General features: G+C 41.2%; 3 protein-coding genes across 5 annotated transcripts; 1 reads left to right on the plus strand and 2 right to left on the minus strand.

Annotated features, from left to right (window-relative positions):
- Positions 1 to 1,700: 1,700 nt before the first annotated feature.
- Positions 1,701 to 8,451, minus strand: umps (uridine monophosphate synthetase). Of its 3 annotated transcripts, XM_063005871.1 has the most exons (7): positions 8,272 to 8,347; positions 6,887 to 7,040; positions 5,604 to 5,760; positions 4,372 to 5,034; positions 3,031 to 3,206; positions 2,113 to 2,227; positions 1,701 to 1,905 (listed from the first exon to the last, which is right to left on the minus strand). In XM_063005871.1, exons 2-7 carry the CDS (start codon positions 7,007 to 7,009, stop codon positions 1,730 to 1,732), a joined length of 1,410 nt encoding a protein of 469 aa, XP_062861941.1. In that variant the 5' UTR covers positions 7,010 to 7,040; positions 8,272 to 8,347; the 3' UTR covers positions 1,701 to 1,729. The 3 variants fall into 3 exon arrangements, with proteins under 3 accessions (XP_062861941.1, XP_062861939.1, XP_062861940.1); XM_063005869.1 differs by lacking the exon at positions 6,887 to 7,040 and having other exon boundaries at positions 8,272 to 8,451; XM_063005870.1 differs by lacking the exon at positions 5,604 to 5,760 and having other exon boundaries at positions 8,272 to 8,451.
- A 2,782-nt stretch (positions 8,452 to 11,233) lies between these two features.
- Positions 11,234 to 13,163, plus strand: LOC134324561 (uncharacterized). Its single transcript, XM_063006444.1, has 2 exons — positions 11,234 to 12,049; positions 12,702 to 13,163. Exons 1-2 carry the CDS (start codon positions 11,498 to 11,500, stop codon positions 13,023 to 13,025), a joined length of 876 nt encoding a protein of 291 aa, XP_062862514.1. The 5' UTR covers positions 11,234 to 11,497; the 3' UTR covers positions 13,026 to 13,163.
- Positions 13,164 to 19,623: 6,460 nt separating this feature from the next.
- LOC134324556 (uncharacterized) lies at positions 19,624 to 21,552 on the minus strand. The gene is made up of 2 exons (XM_063006438.1): positions 20,737 to 21,552; positions 19,624 to 20,084 (listed from the first exon to the last, which is right to left on the minus strand). The coding sequence occupies exons 1-2, from the start codon at positions 21,286 to 21,288 to the stop codon at positions 19,761 to 19,763; spliced, it is 876 nt and encodes a 291-aa protein (XP_062862508.1). The 5' UTR covers positions 21,289 to 21,552; the 3' UTR covers positions 19,624 to 19,760.
- Positions 21,553 to 22,194: the final 642 nt, after the last annotated feature.

Consider the following 22,194-nt stretch of genomic DNA (forward strand, 5'->3'; position numbering starts at 1 on the left):
GTGTGTGTGTGTGTGTGTGTGTGTGTGTGTGTGTGTGTGGGACCGTACCTCCATCTCTTCAGGACCTGGAACAGGACAAAGGTCCTATCAGGGTGATGATTTTGGTGTCTCTGAACCCTCCTGTCTTTTGCATGGTGTTTAAATGCAGTCGCTCCTGAATGGCACACCTGTCCTACCCCTCATCCAGTCATAATGCAGCAGAGGGGCGGGGCTACTTCTTACCTGTACACCTGGCCTATAATAGGATGTATATGTTTATATCTGTGTGTGTTTATTTGTTATAGAGGTGATTTAGATCCAACATGAAAGATCTGATCATAAAAATGTAGATTTAAAACTGAATCCAAAATGTGATCAGGGGAACATTCACTGTGTCATCCTGTAATAACCCTCACACCTGTACACACACACCTGTCAGCCGGGGGCGGAGGGGTGATTGTTACACCTTCACTGACAAATACATTATACTGACAAATGTATACCTCTTCTAATTAGTTAAAATGTAATCCAGCAGGCTGCACAGAGCCCAAACCTCAACCTCCAATTTAACCAGCACCTTTAGATTGAATTGGAATGCTGGCTGTGAGTCTTCTTGTTTAGAATCAGTGCCTGACCTCACAAATGCTCTTCTTAATAAATATGTGACTAAATGGGGGGTGTTACTTCATATTAATGCTCTTGGTTTTTAAATTGGACGCCCCAAAAGCTCATAATCAGGTGTCCACATACTGTATATGTATTATTTATTCATTCATTCATTTGAATGATGGTCAGAATACTGTAATGTATTAATTAATTTTAAATATTTAATAAACTAATTCCTTATAATACTGGATCAGAATAATGTTTGGATCTGGATTTAATCAGCACCATCACTGTCTGTGAGAAATTTGGCATATTCTTCATCATTTGATATCGTAGTTTCCCTCTGGGTACTCCAGCTTTCTCCTACTTGCCCTAACATGCCAGATGGTGTAATGGCTGCACTATATCACCCCTTAGTGTGAGTAAGTAAACAGGTACATAATTGCCTGTACAGATTCCTCCTTGGAGGAACAAAGCAACATATAAAGCCATGATGATGTAAAGCTTGCCTGACTGTGGACAGGGTCATCTGTGTTCCAGCAGCTTATGACATCTGTCCAGCTGGACAAATTTCCCCTAATTATGAAGAGACAGTTTGGGTTTTCTCTACCGACTTTGCTAGAGACCATTGTTCCATGTTCTTGGTAAGAGTGGGTAAACTAGTCCTTTTTGTATTTGCACAAAGTCCCAAGCCAGGCCACAAAACTCAACAACATTCTAGAACTTTCTACATCATTAAATTAATACGAGACATAATAAGTGGATTTTGGATAAATTGGAAAGATGACTGTGAGCCAGGCCTTCTTGTTCAACATCACCTGACCTTAAAAAGACTAAAATGAGCCCAAATTCCTACAAACACACAGAGAAGTGGCGGCTGTTCTAGAAGCATATTAATGCACATGGGTTTGAAATGAGATGTCCAACAAGCTCGTGGTCAGGTGGTCACATACTTTTGGTCATTGTTAGGTTGCAAATTATTACTTCAAGTAGTTAAAAATGGAATAAACAGTTTAGTTGTGCAGGGTTCCTTTGGTACTGAGCTAGAGGATAAACACTGCAGAGGGGTGAGGGGATGAGGCCGAAGATGGAAGAACAACACAACACAGCACAGGTTCAGGTTTAGTTTTTAGTTTATTTATGGTTATTGTGATGGTGAGATCCGGCTGAGGTAGGCGTCCCATCCAGCCTTCCTGTATTCCTCCGCCGCTCGCCGTCTGTCCGGGGCCGACAGAATCCCTCGTCCCACGATGATAATATCAGATCTTTTAGAGCGAATGACCTGGTCCGGGGTGGTGTACTGCTGCCCGAGCTCGTCTCCTACAGACAGAAGAACATTAATGTTGTTGTGATTAAACATCGACACTGATGTGCGTGTGTGTGTGTGTGTACGGTATGTATACGTATGAGTGTGTTTTCTGGAGCTTCAGCGCCACCTGTTGGTGTTTAACAGAGCAGCAGGGAGCAGATCAGGTAAAAGGGAGAGAGATCATTGATGGGTAACTGGATAGGGGTGATGATTCCTACCTCCAGACTGCATCTGAACCCCCGGGGTCATGTGGACATGCTCGGCTTTACTGCTGACCTTAGATCCACTGATGAACCCAAAAACAAAATCTGGGTGATCCTCTGCCATCTTCACCTGCACATGAGGGACACAGAATGAACAGGTGTAAAAGAGACACCGTTTCAAGAGGTACCCACAGTCTCAACCACACAGTACATCATGATCTTCACAAAGCTGCAAACAACCCCCATTTAGAAAGCATTTCTATTTACAAAGCACAAAACCTGGACCCCTGAGCACTAGAACAAAAATAGTTTCACATCTAGATGGACACCAGTTCAGGCACACCAGTTGATAATACATTTATAAAATGAATTATATACAAAAAATATGTTTCCATCACATATGGGATGAATTAGAATGTCGATTGCAAGCCAAGCCTGTCATTGCCTGACTTCAGTATTGCTCTATTCAACAAAATGTGCACAGATTCCCACAGACACGCTCCAAAATGTCCTGTTAGATTAGAAGATGCTGTTTACAGCTGCAAACGGGGAGAACTTAAATTGTTAATTAATTAAATGGCCTAGATAGTGCGCTCAGGACCCACCTTGACCATGTTCATTATACAGTATGTACTTAAATATATCACCTGTTACAGTTGTGGTCAAAAGTTTACATACACCCAGCCCAGCTGCTGACTTCTCTGTGCCCAGATAAATAGGGATAAATTGCCTGGACTTACTAAAAAAAAATAGGTGGCATCTTTCCAAGCTCAGAATGAAAAGGTACACAGTAAAACTAGCACTATTTATATGGGCACAGAGAAGTCAGTAGATGCAACAGGATGAGCTACAAGTGTTCAGTGTTAGGACGTCAGAATGGGGGCAAATACTTTTTCACAGCAGCGAGAGTGGGATTGATGACAGGATGAGTACCGTAGCGTGAGTGTACTGATCGGTAGCCAGCGCCCCCTTGGAGCTCATCTGAGCGATGAGTAAACATCCTCGACCCAAACTCTGACCCACCGCCTTCAACCCCTCCACCACGCTCGGGCCGGGCACGGCGTGGGCATTGATGATGTGCGCCCACGATGAGATCTGATACACACCACCTGTAACACACACACACACACACAATCACTAAATTATAGCAGCATGGTGATAGTGGTACCTAAACCCACAACCTTCCACTAGTTGGTTTTGCTTTAGTGGGATTAATAGATAGAATAGAATCCCTTTATTTGTCATATATACATATACACTCGTGTACAGTACAACAAAATTGTTTGGAAGCTGGGGTCAGCCAATGTACAGCACCCCTGGAGTTGAGAGGGTTAAGGGCCTTGCTCAAGGGCCCAACAGTGGCTGCATGGTAGAGCTGACAGTCCAAAGCTCTATCCACTAGGCCAGAGTTTAGAAGGGTCACAAGCAAAAAAAAGTGGGTTGCAGAGAAACTGATCAACTGTTCCAGGCCTTTTAATCAAACATCCATGCCTGATCTCCAAAATGCTCTCTTAGACTGAACGGGCACAAATTCCAACAGACACACTACAAAACGAGTGGAGACTGTTACAGGTGCAATACGAGGGGTCTACATTTACATTTACATTTACATTTTCAGCATTTAGCAGACGCCTTTATCCAAAGCGACTTACAGTACAGTTACAGTATATTGTCTGAGCAATTGAGGGCTGAGGGTCTTGCTCAAGGGCCCAACAGCAGCAACCTGGCAGTGGTGAGGCTTGAACCAGCAACCTTCTGATTACTAGTCCAGCGCCTTAACCACTAGGCTACGGGTCTCCGTTTTAAACTTCCATTGTTTTTGAATAGGCTGTCCACATACTTTTGACTATAAGACAGCCTAGTGGGTAGAGCTTTGGGCTATCAACTGAAAGGTTGAGAGTTCGAATCCCATCTCTGCCATGCAGCAACTGTTGGGCCCTTGAGAACGGCCCTTAAACCTGTCTGCTCCAGGGGCGCCGTACGATGGCTGACCCTGCGCTCTGACCCCAGGTTCCAAAGCAAGCTGTGATATACTGTATGTATATATGACAAATAAAGGCATTCTATTCTATTCTATTCTAACGCCCCCTTGTGGAGGCTTTATGTTACATCTTAGAGAGAGTAAGATGCTTTGTGTTGCCTGGGTGGCGTAAAAAATCATGGGCAAAATGTGGGTCGCTTGAAACCTTGCTGAATAAAGTGGGCAGGAAATGAGTAAATGACTCTGACGACATAAATACCATCAGACAGACCCATCTCCATGGCAACACCCACCTTGGTACTGGTGTTTGACGGTGTTCCCGATGTCGGCGAACTTCCGATCCTCGAAGATGAGGAAGTTGTGTTTGTCGCTGAGCTGTTCGAGTTTGTCGACGGTGTCCATGCTGAAGTCCTGCAGCACGTCCACGTGGGTTTTCAACACGCACATCAAGGGTCCGAGCGCATCGGCTATCTCCAGGAGCTCCGGCGTGGTGGTCACGTCCGCCGACACGCAGAGGTTCGTGCGCTTCTCCTCCATCAGACTGAAGAGACGTTTAGCCAGCGGGTGGGTGGAGGGGAGAGCGGCGCGGGAACTGTAACTCAGATCTGCAGCACCGTTCTTCTCCTCGTCCTTCTGTCCTGCGCTGAAGGTCTGGTTCTCTCTGATGAACTTCTCCACGCTGCTGAACGTCTCTCTGTCGATGCGACCCGACCCCACCAGAACGTCCAGGAGTTTAGATACGGAGATGACGGGGTGGAGGGAGATTCCCTCGCCTCGCAGGCGCTCTGTACCCCCCTGTGCACGGTCCAGCAACACCACCGCGTCCTTAACCTTTAACCCCTGGGCCTGAAGCTCCTGCGACGTTTCCATGACGCTACCACCGCTCGTCACCACGTCCTCCACGATCAAACAGACGTCACCGGGACGGAAGGAGCCCTCAATCAGACGCTTCGTACCTGGAGGAAACAAAAAGTTTAGGATTCACCCCAAGCAATCACAGCTGTACATTAAATAGGACAGGTGTCTACATACTTTTGGCCATGCTGTTATTCACTTTAACCATATTAAACACATTAAAATGAACATAAACATCAACTGTTTCAAACTCAGACTCAGCTTTATTGTCATTCAAAACCATGTACATGATTAGAACGAAATGCAGTTACTTAGGTCTCGGTGTGTGTAAACATAATAAAATATCAAATATAAATAACAAGAGAAACTATGTTTAGTAAAAATAAAACTTAAGACTTAAAAACTAGAAGAAATAACTAAGATAGGAATTTTAAATATTTACATTTACATTCAAGTATTGCACAGGAACTACAGCAGCTTTATGCGGATCTAAAGTGCACGATTCAAAGTATAGCAGCAGAAAAAGGGCAGCACCAGGTCACAGGTGTTTAAAGTAACTGGTGCATAGACAGTACATGAGGGGTGGAGCAATTTAGCAGTCTGACTGCATCCGGAAAGAAGCTGTTTTTCAGTCTTGTTGTTTTTGCTCGGATGCAGCGCAGCCTCCTACCAGAGGGAAGGGGGGTGAAAAGTCCATGTGCAGGGTGGGTGGGGTCACGGAAGATGCAGGCGGCTCTTTCCTTACACCTGGTAGTGTATATGTCCCCGATGGGTGGTAAGCTGCATCCGATGGTCCTCTGTGCAGACTTTACCACTCTCTGCAGCGCCTAAGACAGTTTAATCAAACATCAGTGCCTGATCTCCAAAATGATAGAGCAGACAGGGTTAAGGGTCTTGCTCAAGGGCCCAACAGTGGCTGCATGGCAGAGCTGGGATTCGAACTCTCAACCTTTCAATCGATAGTCCAAAGTTCTACCCTCTAGGACAGGGTTTTTTAAACCCTGGGTCAAGCCGGTGGGTCGCAAGCATACACAGTTCCAGGCCTTTTAATCAAACATCAGAGCCTGATCTCCAAAATGCTCTCTTAGACAGAAAGGGCACAAATTCCCACAGACACACTACTACATAAGAGTGGAGACTCTTACAGCTGCAATACAAGGGGTCTCAATTTTAAACTTCCACATACTTTTAGCTGTGTAGTGTATCAGCTATAAAAGACGCTCTGATAATTAATTATCACTCTGATGTGCAACATTTTAAAGCTGCATGAAGCAACTAACAGAGTTCCAAAGAGGTAAACAGTCTCAAACGAGGCGGCAGCAAATGTCAAACATGGACAATCAGCACCATTCAGGAACCTTTGGTAACAAAGTGCAATACAGAAGATACTGTATATAACTTGGTCTAAAAAGCACAAAACCTGGACCCCTGAGCAATGAAAAAGTGCAGGATCTGTGCAGGATCGGTGATGATACGAGGAGCAATTTTTGAAAACTATTCTGTCCAGTGATTGCTTTGTCAACAAGTAAGAGGCATTTGATAATAGTAGGTGCACCCTATGGTGCAAACTTTCTTTTCTTAATGATGTTTTTAGGAGGATAACACCCCGACATATAGTGTGAAAATATTATAGAAAAAATTGGTTTGATGAACATCAAGATGACGTCAAGGTTCTGAATCAGATACACAGACACTTGAACCAACACCCTCCCAATTACTAGTCCAGTATCTTAACCACTAACCTACCAACTACCTGTAAAGGTTTGGAGAAACACTGCTTATATGGTCACCTGGAGTTGGAATCCATTTGTTAGTACTAATAATCCAATATAATAATAATACAAACAATTAGCTCATAGCTTTGATGGTTGTCCAGATATGTCGTTATATAAAAACATGACAGTTGTTTGACCTGCTGATCAATACATCGATGATAACAGGAGTTCTGAGTACCGTAGTCCTTGGCCTCTTTTCGCCGGATGAGCATGGGGTACTGGTGGGTGGAGCAGATGATGGTAGCGAACGGTAGAGCCGTATAAGGAACTCCACACACGCAGTCAAACTGAACTCCAGCATCCTTACAGCGCTGATGGAGCATCTGAGATACCTGAAACACAACCAGTTCCAATCAAAACATCAGAAACGTTCTGATCCCACGCTGAGCTCAGGAGTTTCAGCCACACCCATTGCTAGCAGGAGTATTACTCTACCGCTGTGTACAAACCGAGATTCATAAAGACTTGATTCGACTTGTTTGGTGTGAAGGAAGTCTTGTGGCCTGCAAAGATCCCTAAACTCAACCTCTTGAACTGTAAGGTGAATTGAAACTCTGATTGTGAGCCAGGACTTCTTGTCAAATATCAGAACCTGACCCCAAAAAAATCCATAATAACGTGCATGGTTTTGGAATTAAATATTTATTTATTAGGATTTTATTGTCATGTTTTACACACTTTGGTTACGTTCACGTATCAGCTATAAAAAGCATTAATAATAAACACTGACACGAAACATTACAACAAAATGTAAGGCAACTAACAGAGTTCCCTAAAAGACTAAATTATGTTTATAGGGGCAAAATCTTGTCCCTATAATAAATGTCAATCAGCACCATTTAGGAACTGTCTGTAACAAAGTCCAACGCAAAAGCCTTTTGGAATTTTGGTCCTGATTACATGAACATCAAAACAACCTTCTGGAGGAAGTTCCACAGCAAGTTATTTTGCAACATGGTATCCAAACCCAACAACAATGTATTTATTGTAACGTATGTTAAAGGTAGAAATGAATTGTTGCTAGTGCAGCTGGACAGAATAATAAAAAGATTGGAATGTGTTGTTGTGTCCGAAAATGATAGCTCAGTGGTTAAGGTACTGGACTAGTAATCTAAAGGTTGTCGGTTCAAGCCCCACCACCGCCAAGTTGCCACTGTTGGGCCCCTGAGCAAAGCCCTTAACCCTCAATTGCTCAAAATTGTGTTCAGTCATAACTGTAAGTTGCTTTGGATAAAAGCACCTGCTAAATGGTAACAGTAAATATTAGGTAGTGTCTGCATATTTTTGACCCAGCAAAATGTGCCCCATTTCTGTCACAACAAACTTATAAAAGAACCTTATAACAGTTTTCTGCCCAAATAGTTTGTGTTCTAATCATTCAGTCACAGAATAGATACAGTTGCAGGAATTATTGAAATCACAGCTTCTACTGTGTGTGTGTGTGTGTGTGTGTGTGTGTGTGTGTGTGTGTGTGTGTGTGTGTGTGTGTGTGTGTGTGTGTGTGTGTGTGTGTGTGTGTGTGTGTGTGTTATGAAGCCACATGCTGCAGCCATGTGTTCTCACCTGGTTCATTAATTCCGGGTACGACACGATTACACGCAGGTCAAAATATATCGGTGAACTGATTCCGCTCTTCAGTTTAAACGTGCCGAATTTCACCGCTTCCACATCGTGCAGCTTCAGTATTAAAGTTTCCACACTGATCTGATCCATGTTCACGTCTTCAGTCAGTCACTAGTGATGGGTCGGTCGCGAACGATTCGGTTCTAAGAGTCGGCTCTTTAAAGTGAACGACGGGATCCGGTTCCTGACTGGGAGCCGATTCGTTTTTTTCCGGGGGGTTTTTCTGTCAAAATCGCACGTGATTGGTCAAAGATAAGTGGTGGCGTTTGTGTAATCACACACACACACACACACACACACACACACACACATACATACACACACACACACACAGGAAAATGAGTGAGAGGAAACATAGTAAAGTTTGGACACGTGAAGCCCCTTTCGCAGAGAAGTGCAGATCCACTGAACCAAGTGTTCACTGGGAGACCAAGTGTTCAGTCTACCCACACCTTATACATGTGATGGCACACAGACTGTGTATCTGTCCCCTTACAGAGAATCTTTTTTAACAGGGCAGATCATAACAGAAATGAGAAACAGGATCAAACCCTCAAAGATGAGCTCCTTGGTTTTTCTGAATGCCAATCTTCACTAAATACTTACAAATACTGTCACCTGGATGCTGCGTTTATTTTTTGTTTTGCACATTTTCATTTATATTTTGTTGAGTGATGCTTCGTTGATGTTGTGTTGTTTCACTCTAGATGCTTGTTTATTTTGTTTTTGTTTATTAGGATTTTAACGTCACGTTTTACACTTTGGTTACATTCATGACAGGAACGTTCACCTCACTTGCATGTCTTTGGACTGTGGGAGGAAACCGGAGCACCCGGAGGAAACCCACGCGGACACGGGAAAGACATGCAAACTCCACACAGAAAGGACCCGGGCTCTTCACCTGGGGATCCCACTTTAGATGCAAACGTATAAATAATATACACAATCAGATCTTTTTGTCTAATTGAGATGGGTCTTTGTTTTTGTATTTTATAATTTATTGTTGGAGCGCTCTGTTCCATGTTGAGTATATAGATAAAGCAATTTAAATAATAAACATTTGATACAATGTTTTTTTACATTAGTAATTCATTTTACATGTAATTTGGTAATAAATTAATTTAAGCAACAAAAAAAATCTAAGGAGCCACTTTGGAGCCGAAAGAGCCGGCTCTTTTTAGTGAGCCGAGCTAAAAGAACCGGCTCTCTAAAAGGAGCTCATCACTATCAGTCACATTTACTTAAGGTCCCACCCAGTGTTGCCAACTCCTCAGTAAGGAAAGTAGCTATTGGCTGTCCTAAAATTCGCTAGAAGTCGCTAAATGACGTCATCGCCTAATTTGCATAAGGTCCTTTTGTTGACGCTGTAGAAGAGAGAAATAACATCGTGGGAGAGACAACAAGTGGGTAAAAACACCCTAAATATGAACACTGAGCTACTCTGGGCGGGGTTGCCAGATTGCGACAGTAATTTTCAGCCAAAATGCATGAAAAAACGCCCAAAACACAGGATGAGCAGATGATGTTTGGCATTTCACAAATAATAAACCAGTTAAACCATCATGACCTACAAATTAATATCTGAACATGTACAGATCAGTAATTACAGTACATTATAAAGGACAAATTATTTTTGCTTGCATGTCTTTGAAGTAGCCTGCCAAGTTTGTAAAATGCATTATTTATGATAGGACACACAACCCTGCAAGTAAATAAAAATAAACTTATAAGCAATTGAAGTTTACCCTCTCGTACATATGAGAGGTTGTATTTACGAGACTTGCTTACCTTCATATTCAACTCAAATCACACATATTCAACATGAATCAGTGTATTGATGGGCGTGGCAACAGTGTCTTGGACTGGAAAGAATAACCTTTGGATGTGGTGGGAGAAGGTAGGGAGAAGGGAGACCTATTTATATTCCAACTGCTTTAGCAATAGCTTTTTTTATTTATATTTTAAGCTGCCAAAATGATTACAAACCAGCCCAAATTTTGTCCACCTGCCAAATTGTGTTTTCCCCTGCCAACATCCGCTCATTTAGGTGGAAAATCGCCCAATCTGGCAACACTGACTGTGATACTGATGGCCTGTGAGTGCTTTGGGAGGGCGGAGGGGATCACGGCAGCACCGGCTGCTCACTGAGGACAGTAACTGCAGAAGAACAATATGTGTTTTCACGTTCGAGTCTCCAAAAGTCTCTAATAACACCAGAAAAAGTCGCTAGATTTGTCGCTAGTCGCTTTTTTGAAAAAAAAAAAAAAAAAAAGTCGCTAGAGGGGTCTGAAAAGTCGCTAAATATAGCGACAAAGTCGCTAAGTTGGCAACACTGGTCCCACCTCACACTCATACTGCTAACAAGTGTATACCTCACTTCCGGTGTGACGCTAAATCTTACACCCTTCACAATCCTGCACCCCTCCGGTGAACGATTTTTACATTAAGCGCATTAATTTACAAATAAATAAAAATGTAAGCAATAACATGTTTTATTAGTTAGTTATATAAACATTTATAATGCTTAAATAGCTGTTTACGCTATTCTGTACCAATTTGACTCACATTTACGCGTTCATTTAACTAATTTAACGCAAATAATATTATTATGGAAATTAAATTAAAACTTAATAAATGATCTATTACTTACGACGGCGTATTAGGGCCACTAAAGAAAAAAAAATTTTTTATTTGTTCTGAGATTAAAGTCGATATTATTCTGAGATTAAAGTCGATATTATTCTGAGATTAAAGTCGACATTATTCTGAGATTAAAGTCGACATTATTCTGAGATTAAAGTCGATATTATTCTGAGATTAAAGTCGATATTATTCTGAGATTAAAGTCGAAATAATATGGCCATAGCAGCCGCCTCGTGTTAAAATGAGTGATGTTCATGATTTGGTGAAGTTATACTTTCGCATCGGTTTTACGAATAAAGAAATCCTCAATCTCTTGGCACAACAGCACCGGATTGTTATTAGCATAAGGACGCTGAAACGGATTTGCAGTAAACTGCATTTATTTAGAAGAAAGAACCAGACGGACTTAGAGGAAATCTTCTCTTTTGTTGAAGCGGAACTTGCGGGCAGTGGCAGGCTACAAGGCTATCGGTGGTTACATCTCCGTGCTGTTCGAAGAGGGTTTGTAGTTTCACAGGAGACGATGAGAATGATCATCAAAATGATCGATCCCGAAGGAGTGCAACTCCGGCGCGCTCGGCGTCTGCGCCGTCGCCAGTACTGCAACCGAGGCCCCAACGCTTTATGGCATATGGACTCGTACGATAAACTAAAGCCTTATGGCATTGCTATAAATGGTTGCATTGACGGATTTAGTCGCCATGTCATGTGGATGGAGGCGTACAACACGAATAACGACCCAAAAGTAATTGCGGGTTATTGGATAAGCACAGTAACGCGCATTGGAGGCTGCCCTCAGCGCCTGCGTGCCGATCCAGGTACTGAGAATGGGCATGTGAGGGAAATGCAGATGTTTTTACGCAGAAATCACTCGGACCCTTACGCAGGAGAGAGAAGTTTCATTTATGGATGCAGCACGGCAAACCAACGCATAGAATCGTGGTGGGGCATTCTGCGTAAACAAAGTGGACAGTTCTGGATGGACATTTTCCAGACGCTCAGAGATGATGGACATTTTTCCGGTGACTTCTTGGACAGAAATCTGATACAGTTCTGCTTCCTTAACCTAATTCAGGTAGGCTCTATAGCCACAGGCTACACCTTCTGTATTTATATTCATCAGTTATGTATTGCCAGATTGTTTTCATTAAGCTACCTTCACTACATTTGATCAGAAACAGCTATAGTCTGTAATTAATCTGTCTATTAATCTAAACCATTTATTAATGTAATAGCACCACCAAAAGGTATTATTTTGTTGGCAGACAATTCCAGGCACAAGTCACACTTACAAAAAAGTCCAGCAACATTGCTGTCACATTCAGTTGTACCAGCAAAACACACTACTATGTTAGTGCCACTGCTGTGATGATAATATTCTACCACCAAAATAGCTTTACCAACAAATCAGCTGCGATCTCATCGTACCAGCAGTCTTTTACCACTAATGGTCAAGTTAGGGGTTGGCTGATAAATTGTGGAGCAAGAGACGAGGCACGGTGACTAATTGTAGGTGTGCTTGGTAAACTGGTCATTGAAGCCAGGTATAAGATGTTGACAATATAAAGTTTTGATAATATTTTAATGACGTATATGTTTAACTAAATTTATGACTCAACACAGGCTTTGTAAGCATAAGTGTCCCATATATTGATGGTAAATGTTCTGTGCATATTTTTTGTTGGGACAGTAGTTGAACTAAGTTTTACATATTTATGTTCATGCAGGAGGAACTAGACGAAGTTGTGAGGACATGGAACTCCCATCAAATAAGGTCAAGGCCAGGAATTCCAGGAGGACGCCCAATTTTAATGTACTGTATGCCACAGATTTATGGTGCAGGGGAGGACAAACTCAAATATGTGCTTCCAGAAGAGGTCACTGTTTGCAAAGAGGAATGCACCCCAAAATCCCAGTTCCCCTGTGATGACACAGTCTTTGAGCTCTGTGCTCTTCTTATTGATGAAAATGGCTGGGATGCTCCTGTTGATGCATACCATGCAGCTGAACTGTACATTCTCTTAAGAAATCAAATACTAGATAATATCTAGAACTGAGCTTCTCAACACCAGCTATGGGGACCCACTGATGAGTGGGTTCTCGGAACTGAAGTTACTTTCTAATAGATTGTGTCTGTAGTTATATTAAAATAAATGATGTGTTTATATGCATGCATCTGACAAAATAAAAATTCAATAATTTCACATATATGGTGTCTATCTATAGACAAGGAACAGGCTAGACAAGTATTACATACACAAACTTTTTAATACTAAAATTCAAGGCAAAAACAGGGTAAATGAGAACAACAAAAATCTCCATACAAAAGTAATATACTAATGCCCTAGAAACTTTTGCCTTTTTCAAGTCCTTTGTTTTTTTATAGTAGTTATTATTAATTTTGCAACTTAATACTGTATCAAACTGAACATACTATACTTTTCAAACAACATGTACAGTGTATCACAAAAGTGAGTACACCCCTCACATTTCTGCAAATATTTTATTATATCTTTTCATGGGACAACACTATAGACATGAAACTTGGATATAACTTAGAGTAGTCAGTGTACAGCTTGTATAGCAGTGTAGATTTACTGTCTTCTGAAAATAACTCAACACACAGCCATTAATGTCTAAATAGCTGGCAACATAAGTGAGTACACCCCACAGTGAACATGTCCAAATTGTGCCCAAATGTGTCGTTGTCCCTCCCTGGTGTAATGTGTCAAGGTCCCAGGTGTAAATGGGGAGCAGGGCTGTTAAATTTGGTGTTTTGGGTACAATTCTCTCATACTGACCACTGGATATTCAACATGGCACCTCATGGCAAAGAACTCTCTGAGGATGTGAGAAATAGAATTGTTGCTCTCCACAAAGATGGCCTGGGCTATAAGAAGATTGCTAACACCCTGAAACTGAGCTACAGCATGGTGGCCAAGGTCATACAGCGGTTTTCCAGGACAGGTTCTACTCGGAACAGGCTTCGCCAGGGTCGACCAAAGAAGTTGAGTCCACGTGTTCGGCGTCATATCCAGAGGTTGGCTTTAAAAAATAGACACATGAGTGCTGCCAGCATTGCTGCAGAGGTTGAAGACGTGGGAGGTCAGCCTGTCAGTGCTCAGACCATACGCCGCACACTGCATCAACTCGGTCTGCATGGTCGTCATCCCAGAAGGAAGCTGACGCACAAGAAAGCCCGCAAACAGTTTGCTGAAGACAAGCAGTCCAAGAACATGGATTACTGGAATGCCCTGTGGTCTGACGAGACCAAGATAAACTTGTTTGGCTCAGATGGTGTCCAGCATGTGTGGCGGCGCCCTGGTGAGAAGTACCAAGACAACTGTATCTTGCCTACAGTCAAGCATGGTGGTGGTAGCATCATGGTCTTGGGCTGCATGAGTGTTGCTGGCACTGGGGAGCTGCAGTTCATTGAGGGAAACATGAATTCCAACATGTACTGTGACATTCTGAAACAGAGCATGATCCCCTCCCTTCGAAAACTGGGCCTCATGGCAGTTTTCCAAAAGGATAACGACCCCAAACACAACCTCCAAGATGACAACTGCCTTGCTGAGGAAGCTGAAGGTAAAGGTGATGGACTAAACCCAATTGAGCACCTGTGGAGCATCCTCAAGTGGAAGGTGGAGGAGTTCAAGGTGTCTAACATCCACCAGCTCCGTGATGTCATCATGGAGGAGTGGAAGAGGATTCCAGTAGCAACCTGTGCAGCTCTGGTGAATTCCATGCCCAGGAGGGTTAAGGCAGTGCTGGATAATAATGGTGGTCACACAAAATATTGAGACTTTGGGCACAATTTGGACATGTTCACTGTGGGGTGTACTCACTTATGTTGCCAGCTATTTAGACATTAATGGCTGTGTGTTGAGTTATTTTCAGAAGACAGTAAATCTACACTGCTATACAAGTTGTACACTGACTACTCTAAGTTATATCCAAGTTTTATTTCTATAGTGTTGTCCCATGAAAAGATATAATCAAATATTTGCAGAAATGTGAGGGGTGTACTCACTTTTGTGATACACTGTATGTATGTAATTATGCAATAACAACATCATCCAACATAAAATGTTTGCATAAAATTACATTTTCTGTTTGTAGGACATGTCAAAAGCTTTTTCTTTGGACCGGGATGTCTTAATTTTAAACATAGTTTGTATTGACGCATATACACACAAGCAATATTATGTGCAGCAAGAATGCAAACATGCATACTTGCTGCACAGAATATCACTTATGTGTATATGCGTCAATACAATCTATGTTTAAAATTAGGACATCCCGGTCCAAAGAAAAAGCTTTTGACATGTTATTACTACACAATGTCCATCACCCAGATGTTGCTCTCCAGAACAGCATTAAATTCAGAGCGGAAGTCAGGAAAATGATCATAGCTCTCAGAGAGATGTATGAGCATCCCACATGTACGTCCAATAGGCCTCCTTGTGAAATTGCTCTGGACAATGAACTCCACCTCAATAACATCCGACACCACTAAATCAGAGCCTGTGCAGAACCTCAAAAATTTTCCAAGCTTGTTTTCATCAAGTTCTCTGATGTATCGTTTTAAGTGTGTGGCAACTTCTGCTTGCTTTGTTGTCATTTCTTTCGGAAACTTTAACATTTTTGCCACTTTTTTTGGTGTCGGCTTCAGGTCACTGTACATTTTGGTCAGTTCCTCATAACTGAGAGTCATCTCTACCCGTGTTATCTCATTCCAGCAGTCAATGACAAACTTTGGTTTTTGCACAAGCTCCTTATGAGATAGCTCTTTAAGAATTTCTGGCAGAGTGGTGGCAGTAACTCTCCTCCTGCATTCATAACTGTTAAGAATTTCCAATAGGTCATCAAAATCAACAGAGGTAAAGTCATCTAGAGCTTGACTTAGCATATCTCGATCTTGGCAGCTCACAAACTGTAGAAAGTGTGCATTCAGATCACTGAACACAGTACCAAATAAGACCTCTTCAATAAATGGTGGCGCCAGCTTGATTGGTAAATATTTGCAATCTTGAAATCCTTTGACAAGAATTCGCCCAGCTGCTGTCCATTTTGCAGCATTGAAATCATGCCTAAGGAAAGGTACTTTTAAGGTTGTTCCAAGGGTACACCGTTCATAGAATTCCACCCAAAAGCAACTGTAGACATCCCTTAGAACACCGGACCCAGTACCGGCTTCCACTGAGCTGTCAGGAAGAAGGCGTCTTACCGTCATTGATGTTTCCATAATCTCAGGGTCAGAAAAAGCCTCTATCATCTCGTTGAAACTGTTTGAATAGTGTAAGACCAAAATCCTAGTAGACAAAGCAGAAGGGTGGCTTAGAGGTAACTCATCAGGCACGTAGATTAAAGTGTCACTGAGAGAGTCATTGTCTCCTGTTTGTTGTGCACCAAAAGAGATCTCAGGATCAGATAAATCTGCAACTATGGCATGTGAACTGACCTCTTCAGAAGCATACTCTGGTTCTACAGACAAAGTGATGGAATCACTGATGACACCAACAATTGTGCTTGCAACATGATCAGTCCTAGCAGGGAGTTGTGTATTCCTTATGGATTGTGTTTCCCCTGTTTGTTCAGAAAAAATGAACATGTCTGGCAAGGAGTCTTCAGATTCACCTATCTGATCTTGCAGATCTCTGTCTGGTGTGGACATAGATCTTAGCCTGTTACTATGTGCCAAAAAATCAGGCTCTTGGAAGGCAACTTGATCAGGGTTGTTACCAGATTCTTCAGTCAGCGCTGGTTTTGGTCGAGTTGCTATGTAGAAGCGCAACACAGAGAGTTTGACAGTGTTTAAAATCATTTCAACAGAGATGTCTTTCAGAAGAGGATTTTGCTTGAAGTCCCAAACTTCAAAGTCAAAGTTGGATTCGGGACCTTTGCTAGATGTGCCATCTGGAAAAAATAAGGCCTTTCCTTCTTTTAGTATCTCATAATAGCCTGCTTGAATGTTAATTGAAACTTTTCTTGTCCCCCCACCTTGTTTTGCTCTGACCTGTTTTGTGACTTCATTGTCATTGTGAACCCATCCAATTTCAATAATGCGTGTTGATTGTCTTGCTCGACCCCTTGTCTTTTTTGAGGTTTGTGGTTCCTCTTCACCTTTATCTTTTTCCTTTCTGAGTTTAAGTTTCTCCCTTAGCTTTTCAAAAAGACCTAACTTTCGTTTTGCAGAGGGCGTCTGGTGCCTACAAAAATTAAACAGAGCAATCCTGTCTCCATATGACGGGAGGTAATTGGCCAGTTCTGCATCTTCCATTAGCATGATGACATCTCTGTCAATCTGTAAAAAAGTTAAGAAAAATGTGTGTTAAAAATTGTGACTAATAAGAATTATTCATTAATTCATTGTCTGTTTCACCACCACTTTATTCACCCCAGACAGGTATCCAGTCCATATCAGGGCAGACCTTTAAAAAATACCTTAAAGACTGGATTGTGAGTGTAAAGAGTTTTAATATTGTCTGCAAAGAAGGATCACATAGACAGAGTCTCACACAGAGGCTCTGTGAATGCGATAACAACTGATAAAATAGATGTCTTTTGATACTGATGTTTTTGGACATCATATAATGCAGTTGACGCACTTGTTATCATACATGTACACCATGTACACATCCAGTAATATTGTATTGTAGCAGTATTCTTGGAATATGACTACTGGCAAAAATGTCCTAAGCATTCGTACAATTTAGTAGTAATTGATTGTGTATTAATACTTCTAGTGTAAATTAATATTTTTCTGACACACAAACACACACTCAGGCAATTTTAGCAGCTTCATTAGGCCTGATTGCATGTCTTTGGACTCCCGAAAAAAACCCTACATGGACTTCAGGGAGAACATATAAACTCCATACAAGGACCCTGTTAGGGTGCATATTTCTGTCAGACCTAACATAGCCAATCATTTAATCATTTAGGATGCTTCTAGGTTACATATGACGTAAATCCTGTTATCCAAAGCAACCCATAGATATTCAGATAGAAATTAAATAACCATATATTGCAATGACAGTGCAAGAGAGTAATGACACAGAATGGAGTCTGAATGTAATTTCCAACACATATACAGTGGATATAAAAAGTATACAAACCAAGTAGATCAGACCAAGATAATTATAACCCTTAATATTATAAACAAAGCACTACCTTTTGCTCTTCCATCAAATGAATTGCATCTTCCGAGACACCTCTATCCCTCAGGAAGGTTAATAAATCTGATAGTTTCTCTGCCATTGGTAACTGCAGAATAAAATACAAATACATGATGACAAAGGCTACAAGAAACCTCACAAAATCTCGGATTAATAAAACCACTGACGAGCGTTTTTAAAGGGGACTATAAATCAGCACGAACAAGGTTTTTAGTGTAGCCTAAAATACTAAAACAACATAGTTTAAAAAAGTTTAGTTGGGTCGTTGTTTTAGTACGAGCGACGTTAAGCTTTGTTTACGTTTACGTTACTTTCTCTCTTTCTCTCTCTCTCTCTCTCTCTCTCTCTATCTCCGTGACAATTTAAGCGGACAATAGTTACGGCGTATAGGGTGACGTTTCTCTCAGATAAACGTGTGTGGCTTAATTACAGCCTCGCATTAAGTTCATTACAGTAGACCAACTCCCATTATAAACTTACGATTTTGCCTGTGTTATGCATTAGGTCCAAAATATGACGCTAATAGTACGCTAACCATGTAAGAATGATCAGGCTACCTGGGCATTGCATTAACCGGCTATAACATTAATAGAGCATTAAAAAGTACCAGTTTAAGAACGTACCTCTTGACATGGTAATTACAGCAGTCCTCGTCACAACTCGTAGGTGAAACCTAGGATGCGTGCTTGCATTCGCGCTTCTATGAACTGACAAGCCTAGACGGCTGCACATTCTTTGGCCATATTATTTCGACTTTAATCTCGCAGTTATTACGACTTTAATCTCGCAATCATTATGACTTTAATGTCGTAATTATTACGACTTTAATCTCGCAATCATTACGACTTTAATCTCGCAATCATTATGACTTTAATGTCGTAATTATTACGACTTTAATCTCGCAATCATTACGACTTTAATCTCGCAATCATTACGACTTTAATGTCATGACAATTTAAGCGGACAATAGCTACGGCGTATAGGGTGACGTTTCACTCAGATAAACGTGTGTGGCTTAATTACAGCCTCGCATTAAATTCATTACAGTAGACCAACTCCGATTATAAACTTACGATTTTGCCTGTTATGCATTAGGTCCAAAATATGACGCTAATAGTACGCTAACCATTGTTAATGCATTGCATTAACCGGCTATAACATTAATAGAGCATTAAAAAGTACCAGTTTAAGAACGTACCTCTTGACTGATGGTAATTACAGCAGTCCTCGTCACAACTCGTAGGTGAAACCTAGGATGCGTGCTTGCATTCTCGCTATTCTGAACTGACAAGCCTACGACGTACTACGACCTACTCTTTGGCCATATTATTTCGACTTTAATCTCAGAATAATATCGACTTTAATCTCAGAATAATATCGACTTTAATCTCAGAACAAATTTAAAAAAAAAAATTTCCTTAGTGGCCCTAATACGCCGTGACACCATATATGTGAAATTATTGAATTTTTATTTTGTCAGATGCATGCATATAAACACATCATTTATTTTAATATAACTACAGACACAATCTATTAGAAAGTAACTTCAGTTCCGAGAACCCACTCATCAGTGGGTCCCCATAGCTGGTGTTGAGAAGCTCAGTTCTAGATATTATCTAGTATTTGATTTCTTAAGAGAATGTACAGTTCAGCTGCATGGTATGCATCAACAGGAGCATCCCAGCCATTTTCATCAATAAGAAGAGCACAGAGCTCAAAGACTGTTTCATCACAGGGGAACTGGGATTTTGGGGTGCATTCCTCTTTGCAAACAGTGACCTCTTCTGGAAGCACATATTTGAGTTTGTCCTCCCCTGCACCATAAATCTGTGGCATACAGTACATTAAAATTGGGCGTCCTCCTGGAATTCCTGGCCTTGACCTTATTTGATGGGAGTTCCATGTCCTCACAACTTCGTCTAGTTCCTCCTGCATGAACATAAATATGTAAAACTTAGTTCAACTACTGTCCCAACAAAAAATATGCACAGAACATTTACCATCAATATATGGGACACTTATGCTTACAAAGCCTGTGTTGAGTCATAAATTTAGTTAAACATATACGTCATTAAAATATTATCAAAACTTTATATTGTCAACATCTTATACCTGGCTTCAATGACCAGTTTACCAAGCACACCTACAATTAGTCACCGTGCCTCGTCTCTTGCTCCACAATTTATCAGCCAACCCCTAACTTGACCATTAGTGGTAAAAGACTGCTGGTACGATGAGATCGCAGCTGATTTGTTGGTAAAGCTATTTTGGTGGTAGAATATTATCATCACAGCAGTGGCACTAACATAGTAGTGTGTTTTGCTGGTACAACTGAATGTGACAGCAATGTTGCTGGACTTTTTTGTAAGTGTGACTTGTGCCTGGAATTGTCTGCCAACAAAATAATACCTTTTGGTGGTGCTATTACATTAATAAATGGTTTAGATTAATAGACAGATTAATTACAGACTATAGCTGTTTCTGATCAAATGTAGTGAAGGTAGCTTAATGAAAACAATCTGGCAATACATAACTGATGAATATAAATACAGAAGGTGTAGCCTGTGGCTATAGAGCCTACCTGAATTAGGTTAAGGAAGCAGAACTGTATCAGATTTCTGTCCAAGAAGTCACCGGAAAAATGTCCATCATCTCTGAGCGTCTGGAAAATGTCCATCCAGAACTGTCCACTTTGTTTACGCAGAATGCCCCACCACGATTCTATGCGTTGGTTTGCCGTGCTGCATCCATAAATGAAACTTCTCTCTCCTGCGTAAGGGTCCGAGTGATTTCTGCGTAAAAACATCTGCATTTCCCTCACATGCCCATTCTCAGTACCTGGATCGGCACGCAGGCGCTGAGGGCAGCCTCCAATGCGCGTTACTGTGCTTATCCAATAACCCGCAATTACTTTTGGGTCGTTATTCGTGTTGTACGCCTCCATCCACATGACATGGCGACTAAATCCGTCAATGCAACCATTTATAGCAATGCCATAAGGCTTTAGTTTATCGTACGAGTCCATATGCCATAAAGCGTTGGGGCCTCGGTTGCAGTACTGGCGACGGCGCAGACGCCGAGCGCGCCGGAGTTGCACTCCTTCGGGATCGATCATTTTGATGATCATTCTCATCGTCTCCTGTGAAACTACAAACCCTCTTCGAACAGCACGGAGATGTAACCACCGATAGCCTTGTAGCCTGCCACTGCCCGCAAGTTCCGCTTCAACAAAAGAGAAGATTTCCTCTAAGTCCGTCTGGTTCTTTCTTCTAAATAAATGCAGTTTACTGCAAATCCGTTTCAGCGTCCTTATGCTAATAACAATCCGGTGCTGTTGTGCCAAGAGATTGAGGATTTCTTTATTCGTAAAACCGATGCGAAAGTATAACTTCACCAAATCATGAACATCACTCATTTTAACACGAGGCGGCTGCTATGGCCATATTATTTCGACTTTAATCTCAGAATAATATCGACTTTAATCTCAGAATAATGTCGACTTTAATCTCAGAATAATGTCGACTTTAATCTCAGAATAATATCGACTTTAATCTCAGAATAATATCGACTTTAATCTCAGAACAAATAAAAAAAAATTTTTTCTTTAGTGGCCCTAATACGCCGTCGTAATTACTTATACTACACTATATCACCTGACATTTTAGGATTTTATTCAGGTAATTACAAGAGCTACAGTAAAAAGTCCTTAATTCTGAATACAGCGTTAACGCAAATCACGTGTTTCAAATCACACTTTGTTTACTACATAGTGCACTATTTATTTATTTCCGTTTTATAACTTACAATAAATGAAAAAAAAAAAATCAAAACAAAATCTATAAAATAACAAATAATAACACACTTCAAAGAAATACAGTGTACTGGTATATATAAAATCAGATAATGAGAATTTGTCAAGCCTTTAGTGCACTAAGAATAGGGTGTTATGTGTGATTCAGGACACAACCGGCAATTTCTTGCTTCAAACTAAAAGTAACATGAAACATTTTTACTAACTAAATAAAAGTGTAAAGCACAA

The sequence above is a fragment of the Trichomycterus rosablanca genome, chromosome 12, assembly GCF_030014385.1.
Source record: "Trichomycterus rosablanca isolate fTriRos1 chromosome 12, fTriRos1.hap1, whole genome shotgun sequence".
In the NCBI taxonomy this organism is placed as follows: domain Eukaryota; kingdom Metazoa; phylum Chordata; class Actinopteri; order Siluriformes; family Trichomycteridae; genus Trichomycterus; species Trichomycterus rosablanca.